General features: G+C 33.7%; 1 protein-coding gene across 9 annotated transcripts in view; it reads left to right on the forward strand.

The window, feature by feature from the left end:
• Positions 1 to 16,852, forward strand: part of LOC148599628 (dipeptidyl peptidase 4-like) — a 162,224-nt gene that overhangs the window by 60,112 nt on the left and 85,260 nt on the right. For 2 of the 9 annotated variants that reach the window (XM_088559851.1, XM_088559856.1), the window contains exon 1: positions 4,452 to 5,042. The exons of 4 other annotated variants lie outside the window; for them this stretch is intronic. In XM_088559851.1, coding sequence (XP_088415977.1) covers positions 4,947 to 5,042 — 96 coding nt within the window. In that variant the 5' untranslated portion in view covers positions 4,452 to 4,946. Of the gene's footprint in view, positions 1 to 4,451; positions 5,043 to 8,119; positions 8,650 to 13,818; positions 13,868 to 16,852 lie in introns of those variants that run through there. 3 more of the 9 variants (XM_088559849.1, XM_088559860.1, XM_088559863.1) reach the window with 3 other exon arrangements.

Raw genomic sequence — 16,852 nt, forward strand, 5'->3', positions numbered from 1 at the left:
CGATGGTTTTTCAGTCTATATATGCTATTTATTTACATAATAATCATCATTTCTGTATTCAGATCTGTACATCTGACAAAATCATACAATCAATTTACACTAAAATCAACCAAATGGAACCAGATCAAGAGCGATAACTTTTGCAAAGTGCCAATTTCATGTAAGTCTATATAAGTTTTATTTCAAAAGTGCCACAACCAAATGAAAAACTGAGACTGGTAATGTGATCAGTAACTGTTTCTGAACAAGAAATAAAACTGAATTTGATGGGTTTTGAGATGCATGAATCACTTTCTGTCTGATTTTTAGAGACTGCTACTTAATTCAACTGTGTTTCCAAATTAACTTTTAACCCCCTGTTTTAATATTCCACTTTAAGGTCCAGTGGTCCAAAATCAAAATTTATTACACCCCCCCCCCACACACACACACACTCAAACAAACAAAATTGGGGAATATATGAATCACCCTGTTTGTCTGTCTGTCCGTCCGTCCGTCTGTCAACGTTTCTTGAAGGCACAACTCCTTAACTACTCAAGAGATTTTGATGACGTTTCGTTTTATATGAAGGTTAGGTATCATATGTAGATGGGTATGAAGGAATATAATTTCTATCGGACAACTTCTAAGGAAGATAATCCAAATAAAGGGTATTACATATCAAAACTTTGTAAGCGCAACTCTTCCTAAACCACCCAAAGGATTTTGATATAACTTTAAAGGAAGGTTGGGTATCACTTTTTTTCAGAATTATTGGACTTTTATTTTGAACATTAAACGCAATTCTTAATATCATAAAATAAAAAAAAACGAGTTTGTGCTTGCTACAAGTCCCTCTTTATTATATACACATGTATATGACATAGAAAATCTATGTAATTATCCTCTCCGATAACACCACTACTAATCTCCCGAATTAATAAGAAGATTTGCCATCAGAGGGATACATGCAATCAGTAATATTTTGTTTATATATATTCTTTAGTGTAAAGTGAGGGACATGTAGCAAGTCTACGCTTCGCCTATTTTATGATATTCATAATATAGCGTTCTCGTATATAACTACATTGTAATACATGGAATTGATTTTTAATGTCCGTCACTATAAATACAATGTATATGCACTGTCTTTGTAGATTTCACCGACGGGTATAACGAAGATGTCCTTTATTGAATGGCGATATGTGCATGATTAGAGGGAGAGCTAACCTGCTATTTCAAAGTATCTTTGCCCTAATGTTTGAAGGTTACATGATACATTAAACACCTAAAATGCACACTACATGAAACTTCATAGGAAAAATTATAACATACATTTTCATGTGTTTCAAAACATATGGAAAAATATGTTTAGGACCGGTATGGAAATACATTTAGATGCATTTTTGCCCATTACAACTGAACTGAATATTTTGCCCCAACTCAAATAAAACATATATACCTTTAATGATTGAAATCATCGTGGAAACATTTGTTTACTTATCAATATATTAATAAGAGAGAATCATATATTTATGTCTTTTTTTAAACATATGCTTTTATGTGTTTTGATGGAGGTCATAAACATATGCAAAGGACATAAAAAAGATATGTTGCAATTGTTTCTGTGTACATTGAAACTGTTAAAGCATCCTTAGATTCATATACCGTGAGCAAAGGATGTTTTGATCAACATTCACGTACATGTTTCTACAATGACGACCTTTCTCTCTTGATATTATAGCCTTATTGAAATTCTAACTGTCATTTTAAGTCACTTTTGAATAGATGAAACGATCTTGATGGAAAATGAATGTTGTAGGCCATAACGAACGTTATCCAATCGATTGATGATGGATCTTTTATCAGCTTAAAACCAATAATTTTTCTAATAGCATCTCCAATAAAAATCGATTCCATCTGAATAAACAGAAATTAAATCGACAGGTACTCAATTAGTATAATATATGGGACGTGTGACATTTGCGCCAATCTGATAAATTTCCATGTTTTCACTTGTGCCGAATTTTTTATCTTTCATTAGCACCGATTTATAGGTTAAGCAAGTACAATGTAAGTACTGTCTTGTAAATAAAACAAATACATGTATTACATGTATACCAAGAATACATACAGGATAAATCAAGATATAACTGTGTGTGCCGTTGGTTATTTACAGTGTAGTTATTTAAATTTGTGTTCATATTAATCGGAAACTTCATTGTTGGAACATGGACAGATTTTAGTACTATGCTTAGAAATTATAGAGTATTTTAAACTGTTGAAATTGGCTTATCCTGTTTGAAATCCTGCTTCAACACCCTGGCGATGTAACTAGTAAAGGGAGCAGGTACATGTATATATTAATATTTATAATTAAAACAAATAAATAAAATATCTTGAAAATAAACCGCATTAAACTAATTTACCTGTAATGAAAAAAAAAATAATTGGAGCAATGAAGAAAAAAATTGGAGCAAGTGCAAAAGTGTATATATAGGATCGTCTTCATATATGGATCAAAGCAAGTTTATAACACCTCTTCTGCTTCAATTTATTGTCAATGTCGTGTTTTTGGCAAGTATTGACCCATAGTAACCTTAACATCTTTTTTTTCTTGACTCCGGGCCCCTATCTACAATCTCTGGATCTTCGCTTGGTGCAGGGAAATTTTTACATACATCGTCCGAGAGTTGTAATTCTTGTGTATTTGCATTCTTCACGATATACACATGTAATACTGATAGGAAGGGTGCTTGTGCTTTTGAAACATTTCTCATTTATTTCCACTTTTTATGTGTTTGTAAAGGAATGCAATGAGAAATGTAACTAATACCCGCAACATGTGCTTCATACTTCTAACTGCAGACACCGTACTAGAATACAAAACTCATATACAACCAGTCAGGTGCGTTGTAATACAAAACAGCCCCAAAACCAATGTTGTGTTTAATCATTCGAATATATCTACATTCGGACGACACATGGTAGGTTAAAGGAACGGATAAAGATAAACTCGGATGAGAATAAATTTCCCACGAGATCAATTATTATTGGATAAAAAACGTTTGCAATGTTTGCCACGGACGCTTTATTCTATTATGGGATTGAATGATTTGATTATGACAATACAGCCGTGCGTATCTGTTATAAATACAATGATTGGACTCCATTTTGGATTACCGAGTTCCGGTCCCAGGAGAAAATTGAATTTTTATTTAATAAATGATGTATATAACTTGTAACACTTCCATTTCATGGATTCTGATTTTGACAGTAATGCTTATTCATTGTATTATGATTTTAATGAAGGGCACACACGTATGACTATTTTATCTAAATTAATAGGTTTGAACTTTTAAATCACATTAATTCTGTCAGAATCGAAGACGTCTCTGTGTCACTTTTCTCTATGGGATATAAGTTATCATAATCTGCGAGTTCTGGAGTCATTGAAGTGTGCACAATAACTGATTAGACTGAGTATTCAAATATCAACATTTCCCCATCTTTAAATTGGAATTCCAATCATATAATTAAACATGGGTAAGCATTGGTGATAATATTTCAGAGGAGAGATTTAGAGTTACCTCTCTTAGAATATGAACAGATCCTGAAATACATGACAGAATACAGGTCTTAAACCTACATGTAATTTAACTATGTGATGCTTAAAATACTGTGACTGCTGACTATGTCATATGCATGCATGTATAAAGAAGTCAGTTTGATAATTTATTATCCTCGCTTGATATGAAATCCAACGCAGATGTAAAGTTAAAACATAAAAAGTTTACCAACTGAGTTCAACCTCACACATCTACTGACAATCCCGCGCTCAATGCAGTTAGAATGGCAAGTTCGTATCAAGTTTAAATAATTTGTATCTTTTTTTTGTGAAATGCAGCATTTATGTCTGTTGTTCAGTTTCTCGGAAAAAGTTTTGATCTGAACCCTGATGGAAACCAGCAACAACGCGGACGCATTCCAAAAGATATTCATCTTTCAGAAGCAAATATCAGTGTATCGTTAAAGTGCAATGTATATATTTTCATTTAATTCTGCAAGCTATTTCTACAAAGTGATAAAACAATTTACAAAAACATTTCCACCATTTTGCCAATGAGTTCACGCAGCGGACTCTCGTCAAATCACTTCGTCATTAAGACGTCATTTTGTATGTTCAAAGTCGTACATTGGCTTAAAGTGTTCATTTCTGCATGTTTGACATCTGAATCTATTTATTTTCTTTTTTCTGGTACATAACGACTATGTTAACAATATTAACTATCCAGTATAATTAATTATGATTCTGTGTCTTATTCCAAGTTATCCTATGTTGTCTAATTACTTTGACGTGTACAATATTAGCTAGTGCCATCTGATTGTTCTTCGCTATTTTCTTTATTATTCTAAGGAAACTTACATTTGTTACTTGTTTCTACTTACCGTAAGTATCAAGTGGTTATTCGAACCTCCTCGGAGATTTACTTGTATGGGTCATTTCAACCTATTCGAACATCCGAACGATATAGTATACTCTCTGCGGATCTGGTGACCATCAATTTCAATGTTATTCTTATTAGACAGTTCCAGTGTTCTTGTTTTTGGAAAGCTTGCAGGAAGTGAATTCTTTTTGTATGATTTTGATCTGTGATCTGGCCTCATTCTCGTCTAAATTATAGTTTTGGATATATAATCTTGCTGTGTGTTTGTTTTTTACAGTTGACGTTCTGTTGCGCAACGATTTAATGTTTTACGTCATTTGGGAGTTAAAATTTTGGACGTTGTCTTGTATTTAAGCGGTAAGAACAAAAAACACCCGACACTTTTTTGTCATTCGGAGATCCGCCTTGTAAACTATCTCATTGACTAAGAAATCATTTAGTATGGTTTCATATGGCAAAAGTTTCATCGAGGTATTACATCAAAATTCAGTAGATACACGTCATATCATCTAGTTTGAGATGACATCAGCGGCTGTAGCCTCGATTCCAACAACAAGTTACAGACGACAGACAATAAAACCTATTAAGTCCATGAAAACAATGGCTCAAATTAAGGTAACATATTTCAACTAGTATACGGACATGACCCGAAGAGCGGTTAAATTCAGTGTGAATGTGCTTACATACAAGTGTCAGTTTCTGTAAAAATCAGGATGTGTGTGAAATATGATATGAGAAAACCCACCATTTTTGATAGTATAATTTGACTATTTGCACCATCAAAATCAAATGAGACAAGATTTTCCATATAATGTTGGTAACTAGAGTTATAACTTCATTGAAATTCACTGAAAAGGAATATTTCAAGGGCAGATAACTCTGTCAAAAATCTCTTTTTTCTAACATTCTATGAAAAAAATTCTGAGCAAATCCATTAAAGAAGAGATCAAATAATAGTCTTTTCAAAGAAAGAAAGCATTTTTGAGTGAAATTATATTGTTAGATCGATGTGTTTTTGACATGCATATTTCTGATTTTTTCCATTTAGCCTGATTCTTGCAAAATCTTACAAAATGTACACTTAAATCAACACGTATGTTATAGCCGTTTCATTCAATTATTTTTTGTCATGTCTCCACGTATAAATCGTTGTTTTGAACGTTAGTATACATATCTGTATATATTCCAAGCAGTTACAAAGGTATAGATTAATGAGAACTGGAAAACATGTACATGTACAAACTTGTACTTGACATTTCTCATGTCAAGATAAAAATATAGAAGTATGATTATTAAGTTTGAAGATATATATATGTACAGCAGTGTACTTCGTATGTCTTTCACTTCCAGTTAACCTTTATGTTGCTGGAGTACAGTATATGGGGGAAGTATTACAATGTACCTGTGTATAATGTTGTTTTGGGGCCAGCTGTAGTGGTAAGATTTCCTCTTCATTCATTGAAGACCTATGGGTGGCTTTGTGCTGACATTTTCTTTCATTCCGATCCATTTTGATCCCGTTTGACTTCAACCATATTACATTAAAACATATTCAAATGAACTTTTGAGAAACTTCTTAATGCGAAAATGCGTCATGAATCATGAACAGAATGTAAGGTTAACATTTGCACGAACATAGGGAGCGGCAAGGACAATACTACTAATATTATCAATAAACTGTCACGTGTTAATGGTAATCATTATTTGTTTTTCCGTGGCCTCGGAATGCGTAGCATTAGTGGTTTACGAATAAAAATAGACACGTGGAGGAAAAAATATCTTATGATTTATATCAATTATGCCAATTGTACGCGGGAAGAAGTTCATCAATCTCATATAAGCATATCTTACTACCTTAGTAGTACATGTATGTTTCGCCATGCTTGTATTACACGTATTTGTATATCTATCTTGAAATGCGGATTTTCCAAGTCGACTAGTAGCAGAACTGCTCTAAATCTGTCATAGACCTGTTCTTCTGACAGTTCTAGGGTAGTTAGTGAGAGGTTAGAACTGATTTCATCTGTAGTAGACATGCTTTCTGTGCAAGATAAAAGACCCGTAGCCAGGGGTTGGGTTTTACAATGACGTCCCTTTTGAAACAAAGGTGCGAATAAAATTTAATTAATCTATCAATGAATAAATGTCAAAAACATATTACAATAGTATCTTCTGAGTTTAGAAAGCGAGTACTAAATTTGTATTAGTAGTACTTTAGAACCACCCGAAAACAAATATAAGAAACTAAATGAGGTTATTAAACTGTTAATTAAGTGAAGTATTCTTCAGGTATGTAGTATTTTTAATATGCATTGTATCAGATCGGCGAAGCGATACTATAATCATTAGGAAATACATGTACGCACCAAAAACGTTCAATGGGAAGTTTCTTTTAGTACTTTTGCATGTACACTGTGTCTGCATGTAAGATATCGTGTTTGAAAGAATCAGGCAAAATGGGAAAAAATTCAGAAACATGCATGTCAAAAACCCCACCCATCAGACAATAAAATATCTCTCAAAGATGCTTTCTGTATTTAGAAAGACCATAATTTTGTCTCTGCATCATTGGATTTGCTCAGAAATCTTCCAATAGAGTGTCAGAAAAATGAGGTTATTGACAGAGTTATCTGCCCTTAAAATGTTCATTTTTAGTGCATTTCAGTGAAATTGTAACTCAATGGCCTAGCATGATATGGAAAATCTTGTCTTATTTCTTTGCTTTTGATGGTGCGAATTGTCAAATAAAACTTTCAAAATGGTGGGTTTTTTTCCATGTCATCTTTCACCCGCTGTCTGATTTTTACAGGGACTGACACTTTAATGTCGAAGAGTATGCGTTGGGTAAATGCGCCGTCACTTACTGATGTTTCCATATATATTCTATTTCTGTTCGAAGTTGTTAAGCTAGCTTACGTTGGGAGGGAATACTATTTGTACGCTTAATGAACAAACTTACATGTATATTTCAAAGTTTCAATTTAGAAGATATATATGTACGGAGTACAAGTAGGTCACTGAACCTGATTTATTGTCCTCGTTTATGATATTAAAACACTCTGTTTGTGGCTAGTCTATTTCAGAACAAAATAGTCTGACATGATAACAATAGAATACCTATAAATTCAATCCACTTCTGTTATGAAGGAGGCCCTATTTGTTTCCATATAATTGAAGATCTATGCATCATATCCGCTTAGCAATAGAACCAATTAACGATAATATCCGGTACAAAGCGATCGCAATTATGAGATATTATATTGGCCTTTTTGGAGAGCAAAATCAATTAATTGATGAAACAAATTAATTTAAAGTTATTATTGTTTCTGAAACCAGGTATCTCTGTCAATGAAATTTTTCAATAATTTATAAAACACACGTGACTTTGTTTACATTTTTTAAAGTAGAAAATGGCGGCTTAATCTACAGTTCGAAATGAATCGTATTTCAAGATCGAATTCGACTTTAAATCAGGTTTTGGTTTGTTCGTACGTTTGCAAACAATGCTTTGTCATTTGCCCATGGTGTTGATGCGGTAATTATGGAATTTGTCGACAGAGAATACAGTATTCCCGGGCAATATTATTTCAGGAAAAAAATTGAAATTTTAAAAATAATATTTGACTTTTGAGAAGAACACATAGAACAGTAACACTACATTTTGTTTGTTTGTTTGTTTGTTTTTTGTTTTTGTTTTTTTTGTTTTTGTCACTTCAACGTGTGCTTTTAAATAGTGTCCGTTGATTTGATCGATTAGCGGATATCAATTAAAGTAGTTATCGTTTTAAGTGATAATGATTGTGTAAAAATGTTAATGTGGGAAAGTTATTAACTTCTTCATTGTGTATACAGTACATACATATAGTGGACATGAATATCATGCTTGGTTTCGAAGTGAAAGATTTCTTGTTTCTAGTTTAATATTGATCATTGCCTTAATTTAGACACTGTATTTGGACGCCGAATACGAAATTGGACTTAAAACCCAGAACTAGTTATACAGGAGATAAAATGATGAAGGTCCGATTAAAGTATGCTTGGTTGTTAGGATAAGTGGACATTATTCAAAACTGGATATTAACTAGAGCTGTTATATATATACCTTCTCCAATTATCTTTTACGATGTGGAGAGGCGAATCTGTAAAACAAATTAGACCAAAACGATGGGCAAGTGCTAAACAAAAACAAAATAAAGACATACGAAGAGCTACGAGTGTACTGGTAAGTGTATGCACACCCAACGCACAAAATGTAAAAAGAAGCATTATTATTAAATATAATGTTTGGTACGCATGTTCATAAACATGGTGTATTGTTTAGTGTGCAATATGTATTTATAAATGTATACATGAACACCTACATATACATGCAGTATCATATATAATGTCGTTCATATTAACAATTTAAAGATTTGCGTTTTGTACCTACATGTACATGTATTCCGGTGAGCTGAACTTGTTTTAAAGGTTAATGGAAATTTTGATAAACATTCCACATTCCACATAAGAATAAGTTATCAAACAATTAAATGCAAAATGAACGTAATACGAATCTTTAATGTTTGAAATTATTTGCGAAATTTATGCCATTGTTTTGGGTGGTTCAATTTACATTCGGTTGAGGATGACATTAATCGGAGTCCGTCATTAATTAATTATAGCTATGTGTTATACTGTGCGTCCTTCTCTATGACAATGAAATGAAAATTTCGTTCCATTGAAAATAACATCGGGTTAATGTATGCATGAATTATATCTGAAGTCTACCTGTACATGAAGTGAATAGTTTAGTTCTACATTATTATAATAGATCAAGTTTATATAATTTTTATTGTAAGAATTCAATTTATAACAAGTTGTCCATCCTCCCAAGTCAGAGGTTTGAGACAACCCTCGCCCCTCAAACCCCTGGCATCACTATTTCATATTTAGTGTTTTTTTAGTAAAAAAATAACAAAAATATTTGGCATGCAATCTTCACCGTTCACATATTATTTACCCCCGCACCCACCCTTTCATATTTAATTCTTGGGCCGCCTTTGACATGACATGCTATTGATAATTATTAATACGATTTTTCACCGTTACGGTAGTTATAGCTCATCACACGGATAGTTTGAGACACGTTCGAATTATTACGTCAATGGAAATAGGTCATGATAGATTTCTTTTCCGGTCAAACCGGAAGTAACCAATCCTCGATGATTTTAACTTAGAATCTGTTGTCTCAGTACAGAAATTATTGCCAATTTCATTAATTATACTGTTTAATAGTTAGAAGATATAATTATAATAGAACTTAATTGTCACATTTTAGTGACAACTATCGATTTCCAGCACGCAAGAACATGTAGATAAGCCTTCTTGTAGTTTTATCATAAGATGAAATCGCGCTTAAATTATCGATACTTTCGACCCCTTAATTGGGAGAAACTATTAATCGAATTTGATACAGGTGCACGCAACATGTTCATTTAAAGTTATGGCATTTGTTTAAAGAAGACTTTAGATATCACAACTAATTCTTATTTTCCTTTAAAGGAATGCATTTTTTTTCCATTTGCGTTGCATGCTTACGCATTCTGGTCAATAATATAACATTGGATGGTTGCAATGTCTTTAAAAGGAGATCAACGCAAATTGGTACTACAAGTATTTAGAAGTTGAAACTTTAGTGACGTTGAAATTGTTACAAGAGAATGGAAGATCATTAGTTTTTCGTAATTCTTGTCTCTTGTGAAGAATTTATTACAACTTTGGTCCATCATAGCACAAGTACTTATGAAATTGTGTATTTATAATCATGATGAAATGGAAAGGCGTAATGTGAAACACAATGTTTCTTTATCGATTCTGGTAAGTTGTTTTTTTTCCTGTCTTTTATTGTTTATCAGTCTTGATTTCACAAATGTATTGTACTCACCCAACATCATACCGTTTTGTTTGTACATACATGTATTCAACATAATATTGTTTGTACTACCAAATGTCATACATACATGTATGTGTGCACCACCTTATACTCACCATACACACCGCCCCGTTCACAGAAACTATTTAAGCACTTTGTATGTACTCGCTTATAACACTATGTACTCACCAAAACCATGTCTCTCTATAAGACTTCTTGTATTCGCACTCATTACACATCGGACCCTATGTACTCACCAAAACCATGTCTCTCTATAAGACTTCTTGTATTCGCACTTATTACACATCGGACCCTATGTACTCACCAGTAAACATGGCATCTTCTTTCACACATCGATCGTTAATTGAATCAAATCTCACATGAGATGATACTCGTATATATCTTCACTAATATTGTAAAAGTACTATTTTTTTTAGATGGTCTAAGTTTCACTACTTCCGCATTGAAGAATTTCAGTGCATGGGACTTCCATTCAAATAATAAATAAATATATCTCATAATATATGTATTGCAATGCAAAATCTTCTATTTTACACTTTTCTTAACACTATTATCATGTGTGGAAATAGATATTTGTCATTTTTATTTGTATTTTTGCACGAAAATATGTTCGGCTTTTATATACTGAATCCAATGCTCTGAAAATGACAAATTTCTATGCATTTGAATGGTGGACAAGGGCCCATTCTCGTGAAACCACGGAGTCACATGACCAGACTTACAAACCCTATACAATAATACCGATCATATTAGTATTGCAAATTTCGAAAAACTGCATCATTAGAATCAAATACATAAGAAGATATAAATTGTATACAAAGCATACTCAAAACAAAACTATGGAAACTGAGCATTTTATGTGGAAAACGTTTTACATTCGAACATTCCCTGATGTTATTTTATTCAACTTGGACATCAAGAAAGGTATGTAAGAAAAAACCTGTCTGGTAATAAGAATGAAAATCAATGGTAGTCAAAGTGTAGTTCCACAATCCTAGTCGGAGTGAAGCCAACCAGTCTATGTCGGATTCCAGCACGCCAATCCTTCTTGTAGCTCAGCATAACAACCCTGCATGCTGTCAAAAGTCGTTGTGTACACAAAGTTCATCGATCATAGTTGTAGCGCAGCCCACCACAATGTCATCCTCCATTTCTAGTGGTAGTGTAACCCTCCACTATTAAGTCATTGTGTATCCCTCCACTTCTAGTGGTAATGTAACCCACTACTTTAAGTAATTGTGTATCCCTCCACTTCTAGTGGTAATGTAACCCACTACTCTAAGTAATTGTGTATCCTCCACTTCTAGTCTGAGTGTAACCCACTATTCTAAGTCATTGTGTATCCCTCCACTTCTAGTCATAGTGTATCCTGGTATCATTCTTCGTCGTAGTGTAGCCCAAATTTAATGAACGCGCATATTGTCAAGACAGTGCATTCTCTCAACGTTTCGACAAGCACGTGAATAAATACCAATTCTACGAGAGCAAAACTGTAATATGTATCGTTACTATAATTTTTACTATCTATCTACTTGGCGCATCCAAACTTTATTCTGGAATGTATGATAGTGCCAGCTTACCACATGTGATCAGATTGTCGTTTTTATGCCATGCATTCACTTATGTTATAACTGCTGATATGCCCATTTGGTTTTTGCGTTTGACTTGCTTTTCTCTTGTTATTTTCGAATTTATCGACTGATTCTAGTTTCGTGTAAAAAAAACACTGAATTATTAAACTGATTAAGAGGACAGTACACTTTTTTCAGTGATATTTTCCTGTCTTACGACAACTGGTATAGTTTATAGACATAGTATTAAAGAAAATCAAAGCAAATATGTGATGGCCACGTCCAAACTGCATTTGAAATTGTAGATTCCATTATTAGATTTTCTACTGGCTGGTGATGAAATAAGATAAAAAACAAATGTTTTTGCTTGTGTTCATCACTAAGTCTTCATCAAACGAAAACAAAGGATTAAATAGTATTTCAATGATCATCTCTCACCTCACCCTTTTTTGCCAGACCCTCCCCCCCCCCAGTTTTAGTTTCATACCTATGCATGATTTTGTAATTATTGTTTATTGTCTGGCGTTAGTTTGCGTTAAAACATCCTTAGAAAAAATGTGTTTCAATTTTAAATGAAACTATGAATCCAATAAATAAATCGATTTTAAACGGCATTTCAAATATTTAACGTTCTGAGGTGAATGAACAATGGTTTAGAAATTTTAAATGAAGACATTATGATATATGTATACAGTGACCCAAAATGAACGACACGATGGAGCCTGCTAACAATGAGTTATGCTATTTTTTCAGTATGTTTACCGAGGTATTGATCTTATATGTATGATACATGCCTGCCATCGACGTTAAAGGGCGTGGTTTATAAAGATGTTCGACAAGCGTTTGCTTATTCGTCCCTCGTACACCATGTTTAACACGGCTTTAAATGACGTTTTCCAGAAATTAAGTGCATGATATTTATTGTCAGAAATGTATGTAACGCTAATTATCTGGGCCCCGTAAAGGTCCGGGTGTTAAAAGAATAGGCCTGCAGCAGCGCTAAGCTTGTCGTAAAAGGCGACTAAATAGTGCTCAAAACCCTAGCCGGGGGCTAGGGCGCTCTGCCCACAGAGCAACTGGGATGTGTGCCCCAGGTGGTGGAATGGGGTACCCCTAGCGTGTTACATGCTGGGGTTGTCAGGCTATAATACGGAAAACCTGACCGCATACCATAGTGGTGCACCGTGTTGGGAAAGATGCCACGTTCCTCACACGTTAAAGAACCCTACTGTGGTATTCTCCCGGAGTAGGAACCATAGGGCTCCGCCACAGGAGGCTAAATTGCCCGACCCTACCCATCTCTCCCTATTTCCAGTGGCAATCAAAATTTGTCGACCCCATAGTCCTTGTATCCCATCCCTTTTTCATTTCATCATCATTTCATGATCATTTTATCATCAATTTCATGTTCATCGTCTGAATATAGCTGAAATATTGCTGCTCGGACGTTAAACCCCAACAATTAAACTAATTATCTGGAACACCGAAGTCGCAGTGATACAATGTAATGTTTTAATATATAATTTATCTAAGTTCAATACTTTATTATGTCCTTTTCATGTCCCGGCTGTCAAATTTTACAACTAATAGAGTGAAACTTTTATTAAACCAAACTCCTTTCGCACTGAAGTACTTGTTTGGTTGAGGAAGTTCTTCGATTTAAACTCACTCCAAATGAATTAAAAGTTGATATAAACGGATATCAGAAATATGTAGGTTAGACTGGTCTTTGCTTTATTCAGGATTCGATTTATAAAGTTTTGACTGTATGATAATTGCTCTATGTCACATGTACTGTAATTTGAAATATAATAATTGACTTGTGTAATAAGCACTACTAATTAGCCGCGCGATACACGTATACAATAATAATTAGTTTTGCATCTTCATGCAATACACTTCTGAATATGACGCCTTCCCAGTCGTTTGAATCTCAGGTATGATTATAGTTATTTTGTAGTGCATTAACTTCGCTTAGTTTTTGTGTGCGTGTGTTTTACTGCGTTTTTTTAAAAACTATTATGGAATTAAAATCTTTTTTGTGTTGCTACAGATGAGAATGTACATTCTGTACATATAATATTATGGTACAAATGTAACTACTGTTCTTACGCATGTTTGATAATGATAGTTTTTACCCTTTGCAGAGTTCTTCCCTCCACAACAGTTTCTGTTAAAGGCTGATTTCGGTATAATTGTGCTATTTTAATAGTTTATTTTATTGATTCAAATGACATGTTTTTTTACGCTCTGCAGTCAACGGTCAAAATTTCAAAGTGATTATGTACAATGTATGTATGTTGCTGTAACTTTTCAAAGTCATGAAAGTACACAAACAATGGTTGGTAACTTTGACGACGAGCAAAGGCTTTTATACTTCAATAAGATTTGTAATTAGATCCTTCTTGGAGTACTTAACTTGACGTGTCCATTTTTTTAAGGTTAAACCCAAGACTTTCAATAAGAAAATAGAAATGGATATGCTTATTATATACATCATACATGTACATGTAATGTATGGTTCCGAAAAGAAGGGGTATTTGTGGTGCCTACATGTACGAGTTTATTTTACATTAGCGAGATCCACCAACCAGCAAGTAGTGGACTTTCCCACTTACATGTATGTATACAGAAATACATGTAATGTAAATTCCTATGTCGGCATCCAAACACCAAGTTACCATCTTGTAAACAAAAATTTGGGATTAATTCGGTTTCATCATTTTTCAATGGGCATAAAAGCATCAAAATTACTTGTGTTTCCAGTAAACATACCGACCCTATTTTTTATGTCTACCCTAAATTTGTTGGGACAATTTTGGCACGATATTACACTATACAGCATATCAGTTTCTAAGATTGGTAACTGGAGTCTCATTTCACATTTATTGATGAACAAAACCTGGTTTATAATTTTGGAAACCTTATGATGTCTTAAACCTCGATCATTCTTAAGTTTCTTAAAATACCGATTCAATTTCGTGAGCAGTAGTCATATCATGTCAAAGTTCTTTTCTTGGAAACACTTTGGAAACCTTAACCAAGTTTTTATTGAGTCTTCGGTCATAAAATGTAAAAAGTGAGTTTATGAGATTGGCGTAAAGCTATTTTCTGTCGCTTAATGATAATTATTCATTTAATCGCCTTTTCAATATCGAACATGGTAATTACAGTGCTCGTGTACTAAACCATTATGTTGCTAATTGTAATTTGTGTTTATTGCTTTAACTGAAAGGAAATTTTGGTTTGCAAAGAAAATTAGGTATTTAAAAATACAATTCATATTATGGTGTTAGTTCTAGCCTTTATAGCTACATTAGTGTCACCATAGTCAACCAGAATGATAAAAAACCTATAATTAACGTAATTAAGCTTTGGATGCTATGAAGGACTCTATTTTATACTACATAAAAATGTATCAGTCAAACTCTGTGCGTTTTTTCACCTCTAGCTAACTAGATTCACATGTACAATGTGCACATGTATTACTTTTACATGTGAAATGTACACACGTACAATGCACACATGTTTAATGTACATATTGGAGCTAAATCATACTAAACTCTGGATTGTGTTCTTGTAGCTGAACTATTTTTGGATGAAATTAACACTTTGAAACAGGATTATACTGGGCACTTGAAAAACTGATCATGAATAACTATAATAAAATGTATCGCCAATAAATAAGAAATTGTAAACGCTTTGTCGGAGTAAATTTACCAAAACAAACATAGAAATAAAACAATGTACACTATCTGCTGTACATCTAAACGAAACATGCAGAGACATTGCCGGGTCAAAATATTCTGAAATAGGGGCGGGGGTACTGCATGGAATACGAGGGGGTCTGTTCCAGTGGTTTCCTGTTGGTTTCAGCTATATCATCAACCATAGTTCTCAGGAATAGAGAATATGGACCTATCGCCCTTCTTTGGTTCTCCATATATGCATGTAAGATTGTGGCGCTACATCTGTGTTCTGACAGAGATATGAATGATAATTTAATACTTGTTATATCCAAGTACTTAAGATCTGCGCTGCCTTGTAATAACAAACAGTACCACATGCAACGCGTAGACCGGAAATACGTTTGTTGATTCTCACAAAAGAAGCATAATCTTCCAAACCACTTATCGATTCCGAATAAAGTCACAAAACCTGAAGTCTTATTGTTTGTCGTAAAACTCTTAAATTGGAGGAAGTCATATCCATAGATTCTCCACAATTTTCCAATGAATATCATGAAGTAAACCGATGCTTGTAAATATTGGACCGTTCTTTCAGGACACTTAACGCGCTGTTTAATGGTTATTAGATGTCTCAATAATTGTTGAATTAATGGCGTTCGTGACGGCACAAAGCATGTGACCAATTTCAATCCCGTTAAAAGCTGCACGTATGAGATTTATTTCAGACTAATATCGTTTCAATTTTGCTCAGAGATTTTCTGTGTTTTCCATGAAGGTTTTGCGACACTGAAATCGTTCACAGCAAATGACAATGAAGAATCGATGCCTCATTACCGTACAAACTAGCATTAAAGCATTGTTTCCCTGATTTGTGTTGTTGCGCTTTCTTTTCAATACCACCAATTGAATCAAGCAAATGTTACACAGTAGCAGCTTTCAAAGCTGTTCAGTGATTTTCTCTTTTCCCATGGTGCCTCAGACAGAAACAATGTCCAAAACCTATTCGCCAACTAAGTTCTGCTAAAATCATATACATCATATCATGACAAAGCGCAGGTCTACACGATTATTATTGCATTTTCAATAACAGTTATTAATCATGAAGCTTGTAGCAATTGTCTTATGTATAAAGATAACATTAAAGGCATTGTTGTTAAAAGTTATCTGCTTATGAAGCTAGCCAACCTGGCTGACGTTTGTCGAACTTTAAACGACACAGATATAAGGTTCATT

Source organism: Perna viridis, chromosome 13 (genome assembly GCF_037379345.1).
Source record: "Perna viridis isolate PV_CMFRI_1.1 ecotype Kerala chromosome 13, ASM3737934v1, whole genome shotgun sequence".
NCBI classification, from domain to species: domain Eukaryota; kingdom Metazoa; phylum Mollusca; class Bivalvia; order Mytilida; family Mytilidae; genus Perna; species Perna viridis.